The sequence below is a fragment of the Scardinius erythrophthalmus genome (assembly GCF_964197995.2).
Source record: "Scardinius erythrophthalmus genome assembly, chromosome: 13".
In the NCBI taxonomy this organism is placed as follows: Eukaryota; Metazoa; Chordata; class Actinopteri; order Cypriniformes; family Leuciscidae; genus Scardinius; species Scardinius erythrophthalmus.
Window position 1 is genome coordinate 4,811,398 of NC_138233.1, and position 12,586 is coordinate 4,823,983.

Genomic DNA, 12,586 nt, shown 5'->3' on the forward strand with positions numbered 1-12,586 from the left:
TCCATCCATCCATCCATCCAAGCTATCTGTCTATCAATCTGACTGTCTTTCCATCCATCCATCCATTCAAGCTATCTGTCTATCAATCTGACTGTCTTCCATCCATCCATCCATCCATCCATTCAAGCTATCTATCTATCAATCTGACTGTCTTTCCATCCATCCATCCATTCAAGCTATCTGTCTATCAATCTGACTGTCTTTCCATCCATCCATCCATTCAAGCTATCTGTCTATCAATCTGACTGTCTTTCCATCCATCCATCCATTCAAGCTATCTGTCTATCAATCTGACTGTCTCCATCCATCCATCCATCCATCCATCCATCCATCCATCCATCCATCCATCCATCCATCCATCCATCCATCCATCCATCCATCCATCCATCCAAGCTATCTATCTATCAGACTGACTGTCTTTCCATCCATCATCCTTCCATCCATCCATCCATCCATCCATCCATCCATCCATCCATCCATCCATCCATCTATCTATCTATCAATCTGTCTGTCTTTCCATTCATCCATCAATCCATCCATCTATCTATCTATCTATCAATCTGTCTGTCTTTCCATTCATCCATCAATCCATCCATCTATCTATCAATCTGACTGTCTTTCCATCCATCCATCCATCCATCCATCCATCCATCCATCCATCCATCCATCCATCCATCCATCCATCCATCCAAGCTATCTATCTATCAATCTGTCTGTCTTTCCATCCATCCATCCATCCATCCATCCATCCATTCATCTATCAGTCTGACTGTCTTTCCATCCATCCATCCATCCATCCATCCATCCATCCATCCATCCATCCATCCATCCATCCATCCATCCATCCATCCATCCATCCATCCATCCATCCATCCATCCATCCCACTCTCCCTCTTCTTCTGTAGAGATGAGGAGGTCATAACCTCTGTTGAGATGCCCCTGGTGAAGGAGGTGACCACCACACTGAGAGAATGGGGCACCATCTGGAAACAACTCTATTTGGTAAGACATATAAATGGGTGTGTTAAAAATAAAGGTGTCAAGGATTCCACAAAGAACCTTTAACTTCCATGGAACCCTTTCATTAATACAAAAGGTTCTTTTTATTTTTTAAAAGATGTTCTTTATTCAAAAGGGCTTTTTGTAGTGCTGCCTAAGAAGAACCATTTTGGTTTCCCCAAAAGAATCTTTTCTTTTGTTTGAAATTTTTTGTTTCTTTCAAATTATCTAAAGAACCTTTTGTATAATGGAAAGGTTCCATGGTTAATGGTTAAAGGTTCTTTATGGAAGTCATGTGACAAGCCACTTTTCCAGCATCGGGCCAAACCGTTCTAAGAACGTAAGGAACGGTTCTAGTTATATTTCCACTTGAGCTTAGTTCAGCATGATTACAAGGTCAAGCGTGCTATTTGAGCAAAGTTAATGTAAGTTAATAATAAAATTAAAAGAAATATCTGATCATCCTCCAGAACATGGTTGCTATAGTCTGTAAACTCTTGCGTTAACAGCAATGACTGACGCATTTGTATTGCATTCCTAAGAGCTCCGTAATCAGTCCCACAGTAGAAAATGAAACGGTATCCCTTTGGGCCGGATCTGATCAGTGATTGTCTTTGTTTCTCAGCAGTCCAGTAAGAAGGATCGTTTCACTCAGGTCCAGAGGCTGATGTGGGATTTAATGGAGTGGCGTTCCCAGCTCCTGTCCGGGACGCTGCCGAGTGACGAGTTTAAAGAACTCAAACAGAAAGTCACCTCAAAGATCGACTATGGAAATAAGTACATATTCCAAGTGTCTCTTCTATTTGTGTTCATGTCTGTTTATCTGTGTGCATTTTTGACCATGACAATGTCATTTTGGTGTTTGCTTTGGAAGACCAAACACATAACATATTATATGAAAGTAATCATACAATATCATGGCATTATCATCTACAAATACAGTACCTTTATAACAGATCTGATCAAATCTAGAATAATAGGATCCAGTCGGCTGGTGTAATTTCTAGTCATAACTTCTGTGATTTTCTCTGGGCTGTTGTTAATGTGTTAGTTAATTTGTACATTATCATAAAGGAATTAATTAACAAACTTCAAGGGGATAAAAATGTCTTCCTGACACCTGAGCGGGAATTAATTACTGCAGGGAAAAACCTGCCTCGCTCTGGCTGTTTTGTGTGGCATGGATTCACACAAGTTTATTCTTGTTTTCTCAAGAGAACGAGTTATGTCATCATCATGAGATATTTTAGTATTGGTGGATGTCAATGTAAACAGTTGGGAGAAAATTGGATGTGTGTCAATATATTGGATCTGTGCATTAGGTCTTAAAGTGACAGGAACCTAATAAACCTGCTGCCGTTAGCCAATTAAGCAACATAAAACAAAGTGTGAATCAGCTACTTTTCAGCTCTTGGCTGAATAACTTTTGTAGCTAAAAGGGGTCATATAATGGTACATGCACTTTTACAAGTTGATTGTACTGAAATGTGTGTTGGCAGTGCCTGTACACAACCATCATAAAATGATAAAAATCCATCCAGTGTTTTTTTTTTAATCTTCTTATGTTTTCCCCCATCTCAAATCAAGCCGTTCACAAAATCGACGCCCCTCCCACGATTGTTGATTGACAGCAGCGTTTCAACACAGACCTGCCCTCGCTCGTGAGCGAGCTGTCAATCATAGTCCGCGTGGTCATTGTTGATACGCTGGAGCACTGAGCAGAATGGCTTCTAAGCGATTGTGGTGTTCTGATCTTGGGTGCAATAATGAACACAGCATCATTTTGATGTTCCTAAATCCCAACCGCTGAAGACGCAGTGCCTGAGTTTGTTTTTTCGAAGGGAATATTCCCCACGATCAACATCAATGCTTTCATGTTTGCGCGAATCATTTCACACGCCAGACTGCTTTACAAACAAGGTCAATATAAAGCTGGTTTTGCTAAGAAGCTGCTCCTGAAAAAAGGATCGGTACCAACTATTTGTGTTCCTGCTGCACCTCCAGAAGAAGTGAAGTGAGTGTAACGTTTTATTAACCTTTATATTAATATTTAGATTAATCTTTGCAAATCGCTAGCACGCTTCACGATGAATACGGCTGTTTACACTCTTACACATTACGGCATGTTTTCTATGTACGACGTTCTCAATATAATTCATAATCCCACGTTTATAATGAACGAGGCGTTATGGTTATTGTGTTACAAACGGTGTCCGCACAGAACAGAGGGTCGGGGTGAGCAAAGCTCATTATCATTTAAAGACACATGCACTTAAACGGCGTGCTGAAAACAGATCTGTTTTTGACCAGGTAAAATTAGTGTTTTCTTACAATACTAATGAGAATTTTTAATTAAAGTACATTACAAACTTTTAATTTAGACCCTAAAGAATCATATTAGCTTGTACAAAAATGGCATTATATGACCCCTTTAAATAAGGATATATATTCAGTTAATACTAGAGCTGCACGATTAATCGTTAAAAGATCGCGAGCTCGGTTTAAACACCCACGCAATTTTATTCCTAAACGACAACGATTCGCCTGTGTCTATTAAACCTTCAACAAAATCACACTGGAACATTCAAATCTGTGTTTAAATCGCTGATCCAGAGAGGGCAGATGTTATAGGTATGAAACCGATTCACAAACAGTCTTTTCAGCCACACAGTATCATTATTTTTGTGTTACAAATATTCATATTATCACAGAAGAACTGGGATAAAGGTTTATATTTCGGATATAAACACTAATGTCTACGGTAGCGTTTAAAATTTAGTAGATCACCTTTAGAAAGTAACATGGCACTTCAAATAACGATTATATCGATAACATTTTTACACCAGTAGGTGGCGACAAGTGACTGTAAAAAGATGTATTTGTCATTGAATCATTCATTCAAGAGGCTTGTTCAAAAACGCAGATTAATCTAGTTATGAAACAAGTGCAGTATTTATGAATGAGTCATTTAATCATTCATTTTAAATAGACTGCAGCAATTAACATTTTGTCTGAACCTCTTGTAAATTACATGTTATTTTGTTTAGTCGTCTGTTCAGAATTGTGATATCTGTAAAAAAAACAACATGATTCTGAATTCATCCAGAATCGTGCAGCTCTAGTTCATACAGTGAAGACTATGCAGTGTTTTATTTAATATTTGATTATTTGATTAAATTTATCCTGATAGACCTACATGTAAAACATAAAGCACAAATTTAGTTTGTATCTTTGTTTTATTGCTTAAATGTGTGCTATTGCTTGTCATTACTTTCCTTGTTCTTACTCTGTTAGTGACTCTTGTCTTCAGTAAATAAAATAAATAAATATAGATTAACCAAACAAAATATAGATAAAAAAAACAAATAAAAACCGCAAAATACATGTTTGAATCCATGCCAGTGATAAGCTTGAATGTTGCTGTCTGTGATGTGCAAGAACGAGTCTTAATGAAACGAAGCTCATCATGCCTGAGGTGCATCATGGGAGCACAGGATTTCACAGAGCTCCGGGCAAGAGCACATCTGTCAGAATATTTCAAGCATCTGTGTGTGCTGAATAATCATGTACAACCACTCAAACTTGAGTCTAATCAAGTGTTGTTCTGCCTCCAGGATCTTGGAGCTAGATGTGGTTGTTCGGGATGCTGATGGGAATATCCTCGACCCCGAGCGAGCCAGCGTCATCAGCCTCTTCCGAGCACACGAGGACGCCACGGCCAAGATCACAGAGCGAATTAAAGAGGAACAGGTTCTCATTTCACTTTCATTTAATGGTCTACAGATGAACCCACAGAATGAAACCGCAAAAGAGCTTCTCAACAGAGTTGGTAGTTTTAATGAGACATTTTTAGATGTTCAGGATGGCTGAACACACTAAAGCAATGAGATCCCATGGCTCTACCATCCTTCGGTCCAAGTCCGCTGTGAATTCATAGTGAATATAGCTCACTATAACCTTATAACACTTATCAAATTAAACATCTCCCAGAACCCTGTAGCAACTGCATAATAATGACCTACTGTAGCAATGCCTTTGCAGCCACCCAGAACAGCCTAGTGATCACACAGGCATAGTAACTCCATTATAATGCCCTAGCAACTACCTTCACAATTACTTAGATAAACTAGTAACTATTATAATGCTTTAGCAACCACTTGACAACACCTTCACAACCATCCAGACAACCTAGCGATCACTCAGACACCCTAGCAACTCCATAATGTCATAGCAACACCTTCACAATAACCTAGAATAGATACACTAGCAACCACCCAGACACCCTAGTAACTCCATAATAATGCCCTAGAAACCACTTGACAACACCTTCACAACCACCCAGACAGCCTAGTAATCACCCAGACACCCTAGTAACTCCTTATTAATGTCCTAGCAACCACTTAGCAACACCTTCACAATTACCTAGATGCACTAGCAACCACCCAGACACCCTAGTAACTCCCTAATAATATCCTAGCAACCACTTGACAACACCTTCACAACCACCCAGAACAGTCTAGTGATCATCCAGACACCCTAGCAACCACTTGACAACACCTTCGCATCCACCCAGACACCCTAACAACTGCTTAACAATGCTTTAACAACCACTCAGAACACCCTAGCAACCCATCAAGTGCTAAATGACTCTCCTTAGCAACCACATAGCAACACCCTAGTATCGTAGTAGTGAGTTTTGCACAGTCGGGTTTTTCCTAAAGATAATCTCCTGTGTTTTCTGCTGTTCTCGGTGCAGTCCAACGTTCAGATGGATCATTCCGGAGTGTCCGCACGGATCCAGTCTTCTCCCACACACAGCCTCTATGTGTTTGTGCGTAACTTTGTGTGTCGAATCGGGGAGGATTCAGAGCTCTTCATGTCTCTGTATGACCCCAACAAACAGACCAACATCAGGTGCGTCTAACTTACACACACTCTTGAGTTCTAACTCTCACAGGTGTTTGTCATTAACACCATTCTCTCTCTCTCTCTCTCTCTCTCTCTCTCTCTCTCTCTCTCTCTCTCTCTCTCTCTCTCTCTCTCTCTCTCTCTCTCTCTCTCTCTCTCTCTCTCTCTCTCTGCAGTGAGAATTATCTGGTCAGATGGGGAGATAAAGGTCTGCCGAAGGACATTGAGATGCTCAACAGTCTGAAAGTGGTCTTTACTGTAAGTCACTCAATAGTCAATATGTCTGCCACATCAAAAAAAATCATGCTTTGATAAATCATAATTTTTATGTTTATGTTTATATATATATATATATATATATATATATATATATATATATGAAGAAATTAACTTTTTTCTGTCCTAAATTTGACTGATTTCACATTTTTAATCTCATAATTTGGTCTTTATCCTCATAATTAGGACTTTTTATGTTATAAATTGGACTTTTGAATCTCTATTTTGAGTTTTTCTCTCCGAATTATGACTCATACATTATACTCATAAATGTTACTTTTTATTCTCCATTTTGACTTTTTTCTCAGAACTATGACTCAAGAACTATACTCATAAACTTGACTTTTTTATGCTATAATTATGAGTTATCTCATAATTATTGACTTTTTAATGTCATAAATTTGACTTGTGTCTCAGAATTTAGACTTTTTTCCTCATAATGATGTCTTTTTAATTTCTTAATTTGACTTATTCTCATAATTGAGACTTTTTATGTCATAAATGTGACTTTTAATGCAATAACATTGACTTCTTATGCCATAATGATGGCTTTTATGTCATAATTATGCCATATTATGCCAGAATTTTCACATTTTATGTCATACTGCAATTGCTACCTTTTATTTCATAATTATGATTTACCAAAACATCTGATGTGATGGAAACAGGCCTTCATAAGGTACCATTAATATTACAAATAAATGTTTATTTAGTGACTGCAGAGATTTTTTGATGTCCTGGAGATTGATTATTATAGACTTTTGATTATTATTGATTATTATTCTTTCTCTCTGTCAAGGATCTGGGGAATAAAGACCTGAACCGAGAGAAGATCTATCTGATCTGTCAGATTGTGCGCGTGGGTCGTATGGATCTGAAAGATACTCCTAATAAGAAATGGACGACGGGCCTGCGGAGGCCGTTTGGTGTGGCTGGTAAATATCAGGATGAATCCTCTCGTTTGATCAGCATTTATCATACAAACACACAACTGATATAAATATATATATCTGTGCTTATTGGCAGTGATGGATATCAGTGACATCATCAAAGGAAAGGCAGAATGTGACGAAGAGAAGCAGTATTTCATTCCTTTTCATCCGTAAGTCTCTCCTCTTCCCGTCTCCTGTTCACCGCTGTATCTGGCAGGAATAGTTCAGCCAAACGTGGAAGTTCTCTCGTCGTTTTAATTGAGTTTTGATTGATTTGATATAAATTTTCACACAATTTAAATTTTCTGTGAATCATAGCACAGTTGAGCCTAACGCATCTGTCATAGTTTAAGAAACCTGATTTCAGTCCTTTAATAAATAGTACCAGTTCCATTCAAATATGAATACGTTACATTTTATATTTATATATTTAAAATTAAATTTTCTATTTCTATTAACTTTTTATTTACATTTACATTGTTGCCGTTGTTATTATTATATAAAGTTTCTTGGTTTAAACCAACTTTAAGTCATAGACCAGTAGTTCATGTCCATTCAAATGATATTTACAAAACATTTTATTGATAAATTGTCAATTTGACATTAAAAGTCAAATTTATGACTTTTGATCTCGTAATTATGTATTTTTAATTGCATAAATTGTTAGTGCTGTCAAATCGATTAATTGCATCTAACATAAAAATTTGTGTTTATATGTCTGCGTGTATGTGTATTATTATTATATTTGTATATTTGTAGTATATATATATAAAATGTAAATGTGTGTATGTATAAATATTTATATTATATATATATTATATGTGCCTGTGTAAATGCACGTTTGTATGTAACTATTTCTTTCCTTTTTTATTAATGCATTTACTAATGTAAATTTGCAGTGATGTTATTATTGAAAATAATTAGTGTTCTCTATTCTTGTGTTCTCGCTTGTGTGTGTGTGTGTGTGTGTGTGTGTGTGTGTGTTTGTAGAGTCATAGCTGAGAATGACTTTCTGCACGCTCTCCTAAACAAGGTGACGTCGTCTCGAGGCGACAGCGGAGGCCAAGGTACGACTCACTGTTTCCCTGCTCAAATGACATCACAGCAGCGTTCCCTCCGCTAATGCTTTAATACTCATAATCCCGTCTACACACATACACACACACAGACACACACACACACACACACACAGACACAGACACACACACACACACACACACACACACGCTCTAACACACACACACACACACACACACACACACACACACACACACACACACACGCTCTAACACACACGCACACACATGCGCACACACACACACACACACACACACACACACACACACACACACAGACAGACAGACAGACAGACAGACATACAAGCGCACAACCTCGCGCACACACACACACACACACACACAGACAGACAGACAGACAGACAGACAGACACGCACGCACGCACGCACGCACGCACGCACGCACGCACGCACGCACGCACGCACGCACACACACACACACACACACACACACACACACAGTAAGACAGCCAGTAATTAGAGTAACTTTCCCAACACTGGAAGCGCATAAGCATTGATATAAATCACACACTGCTCTAAATAATGTTGTGAAATCACTATAGACACGAATAATGTTTTACTGTACAAAAATTGCTTGCATTTTTATCATGATCTTGATGGCTCAACTGCCATAAAACATTAAAACAATTTTCATTTGGAAATTACTAGTAAATTTCATAAATAATTCAGGACATGACAAGTAACACACTGAATTAAACATTAAATTAACTTTTGAAGTAGAAAGACTTATATGCAATTTTCTTGTAAAACAGCCTCCAATAATCTTTGTTATATTTACAACTGTTTTCCAACGTGTTTTTCAACGTGTTTGTCGCGCAGGTCTGTGGGTCACCATGAAAGCTTTAGTGGGCGACATCATCCAGATCCGAAAGGAATATCCCCACCTGGTGGACCGGAGCACGGTGGTTGCACGGAAACTGGGTTTTCCCGAGATCATCATGCCGGGCGACATCCGTAACGACATCTACCTCACGCTGCACTCCGGAGACTTCGACAAGTACAACAAAACCACGCAGAAGAACGTGGAGGTCATAATGCTGGTGTGTGACGAGGAGGGGAAGGTCGTGCCGGTGAGTCAAACCTCCTAGCGTGAGGTCAAAGGTCAGCCGATGGGTTAGACAAGGAAATATTGTGATTGGGACGCGGTTTTCTGTGTTGATTGACAGCTCGGATTCTTATATTTTAACATTTTATGATTTTAACATTTTCCACTCTAATTAATTATTTTCTAATTTCCAGATAACAATTTCTTTACATTTTCTAATGATTCTAATGTTCATGTTATTATTGAAAATATCTTGGTTAAAACATATAACTTTAAAAAGTCAAATCATCAAACCAGTTGTTCATGTCCATCCAAATAACATGTTCAGTAAATTGTATTGATATTCAAAAAAATAAAAAAATAATGTTATATATACTTAAATATTGAAAAGTTTAAGTATATATATTTAAAATGTATTTAACAATTTATTTATATTTACTAATGATTTGTTACAGTATGTACGTTATTTTTTTAAAGTATCTTGGTTACAATATATAATTTTAGTACAGTAGACCAGTAGTTTATGTTAATCCAAATTTATTCAATACATTTTATATTTTTATATATACAAATTTAAAAATATACATTTAAAATACATTCAAATTGCATTTAAATATTTCTTTAAATTTATTAATGATTCATTAAATTCAATTATTTATTTATTACTCAATTTATTATTGAAAGTATCTTGGCAAAAATTTATAACTTTCATATGTCAAATCGAATAGCAGTATTACTTTCAATAATTTTTATATATATGTTCGTATATATAATTTTAAAATGTACACATTTTAAATTTATTCATTTAAAATGTATTCAGAAAGTTCAAATCTTCTTGTATCCGGCCCCTATAGTATAATCCTGCAATATGAATCCTCCAATATATGAACACCTTTTAAATAACTTTTTAATAGCTATATATATATATAGTATGTATTCGTAACGATAGGTCAAAGGTCAGCCGTTGAATTAGACAACATATTCTGATTATGGCAGGGTTTTCTGTGTTGATTGACAGCTGTCTTGTGTTCGTGTCGTACAGAACTCGATCTGTCTGGGCGCCGGAGATCGGCCTGTGAACGAGTATAGGTCAGTCATTTACTACCAGATCAAGCAGCCTCGCTGGATGGAGACTTTTAAGGTGAGAGAGACAGAGATATTGAGCATTAAACGGCATTCACAACCTATTTTTCCTCCATCTTATGACATGTTTATAGTTGAAACATGATGTTCAACAAGAAAAATGTCAGGCATGACTTGGATTCTATCCATTCAACCACTTTATCCATCCATAAATGAAGCCAGGTGATTTGGAGTGAAGGCTCAAAGATAAGAGCAACATTTTTCACAATTAGACCAGTAAAATGCATTTAAAAATGAAATGGGTTCATGTTGATGCTTATTTTGTAATAGTGTAAATCCTCCACAATAGTATAATCCTGCAATAGTTTCAGGACCGCATTTCAATCACTCCTAAAAATTGCTAATACAAATACAGAATTGAATAGCAAGTGCTATACAATAGTGGTTGTCAGGGGTGTGAAGTAATGAATTACAAATACTCAACGTTTTGTGAGTAATAATTATTATTATTATTTTTTTTTTACTCTAAAAGTTTTGGAGAGAAATTGGGTATTTTTCAATCTCTCTATTTAACCCATCTCATGGTGTGTGATGCTGAACTATCTGAGTTTCTAAAGATTTTTGAATTCTTTGTACAGTTATGAACATTGATATTTTATGTGCAGCCATGCTCAGGCTCAGTGGCCTTATGCCTAATTTTAAATGTATTTTTTTTTCAAACAATATGATTTAAATGGCTATGAATGTACTGATTTGATGCATTTTAAAAAGATTGATGGTAGATATTCTTCAATCTTTCTGACAAAGAACAAAAGATAATGTGAATTACAGTATGTGCAATATTTTTACAGTATGTTTCAATATTTGTGGGCTGGGTATTGACACAAATTTTAAAATTCGATTCGATTTCAATTCATAAGCTTGCAATTCGATTCAATTTCGATTCTGATTCAATATGGATTATTTTGGATGTCAGGTACAATAGATGGCAAATTTTCTCAAGGAAAACAAATCTCTGAACTAATGCTGTAAACTATGGGAGTCAGTTGTAGCCGACTATAATGAAGGTAAAAATGAACTGATTTGTATACAAACACTTAAATTACACTTTTATTTATTTGTATAATAATAAAGTTATATGAAATATAAACATTTAAATGGTGGCTGTCATAAAAACCTGCCAGATTTATTCAAACATCCATTAAAAATTGAAGAACAATAAAAATTAAAGTGAATATGTATTATGGTGCATATATTTAGCAAAATGCTCCTCTAGAGTTACTTGTTCTAGCTGACTAACGAGTTTATGGTCACTGGATATGGTTTTTCTGAGGTAAATGTGACGTTACATGACATTGTTTACAAGCGGTTTTACTGACGTCTTTCCACGGTTGAAACACTGATTGGGCGATTCCATGTCACATGATACGGATTTCGATAAGTTGTACCTTTTAACACACTTTCAGATGTTCATTCATGTTTATCTCGCGCGGTAACTGCCGTTATTAATGCGGAAGAGAAGATCACATGCTTCTCTAGAGCTGCGCCAGAGCGATCTCACGCCACAGCGACACAACGCTATTTATGTTTTTGAATTTCGTAAGAAAATGGACGTAATTTGAAATCTGAGACTTTGTTTCATATCAATAGTAACAAAGCACAAAGATTATTGCGATTTATTGGATGGGATGCACTAAACAATGTTACATTCATTGACTGAAAACAGGATGACTAATCGATTCTTGGGATTTAAGAATCGATATAGGTTCGTAAAAATGAGAATCGCTTAAAATCGAGAAATCTTTATTTTTTACCCAGTCCTATTATTAATTGTAGTGCACAGTGTTTATTATAAAGGGGTAGAATCCGCAGCTCAGTACTCACTACTCACTACTCGTGAGTACTTTTAAATTAGCGACTTTTTTACTCTTACTCGAGTAGTTTTTACTCTACACACACTACATTTTGTGGAATGTAGTGGTACTTTTACTTGAGTATGTTTTTTCAGTACTCTTTCCACCACTGGTGGTTGTACACACAAAAACTAGGGTCTTAGAAATGCGGTCCTGAAACTGCGGTCTCTGGTATTGCACTTGCTGTCAGTCTGTGTGTAGTAACGCTTTCCTCCGGCCTGTAGGTAGCGATTCCTCTGGAGGAGATGCCCAGAATACACCTGCGCTTCATGTTTCGTCACCGATCCTCACAGGAGTGTAAGCTTCACAGCTCCTGCAGTAATGCTCTGTGTG

General features: G+C 36.8%; 1 protein-coding gene across 3 annotated transcripts in view; it reads left to right on the top strand.

The window, feature by feature from the left end:
- The window catches only part of dock2 (dedicator of cytokinesis 2), a 124,078-nt gene that overhangs the window by 5,713 nt on the left and 105,779 nt on the right, over positions 1 to 12,586 (top strand). For 2 of the 3 annotated variants that reach the window (XM_081383380.1, XM_081383382.1), the window contains exons 5-15: positions 906 to 1,002; positions 1,625 to 1,776; positions 4,614 to 4,749; positions 5,756 to 5,913; positions 6,084 to 6,165; positions 6,983 to 7,118; positions 7,210 to 7,285; positions 8,106 to 8,182; positions 9,032 to 9,282; positions 10,300 to 10,398; positions 12,478 to 12,550. In XM_081383380.1, the coding sequence (XP_081239506.1) occupies positions 906 to 1,002; positions 1,625 to 1,776; positions 4,614 to 4,749; positions 5,756 to 5,913; positions 6,084 to 6,165; positions 6,983 to 7,118; positions 7,210 to 7,285; positions 8,106 to 8,182; positions 9,032 to 9,282; positions 10,300 to 10,398; positions 12,478 to 12,550 (1,337 nt within the window). The remainder of the gene's footprint in view (positions 1 to 905; positions 1,003 to 1,624; positions 1,777 to 4,613; positions 4,750 to 5,755; positions 5,914 to 6,083; positions 6,166 to 6,982; positions 7,119 to 7,209; positions 7,286 to 8,105; positions 8,183 to 9,031; positions 9,283 to 10,299; positions 10,399 to 12,477; positions 12,551 to 12,586) is intronic. The other variant, XM_081383381.1, reaches the window with a different exon arrangement.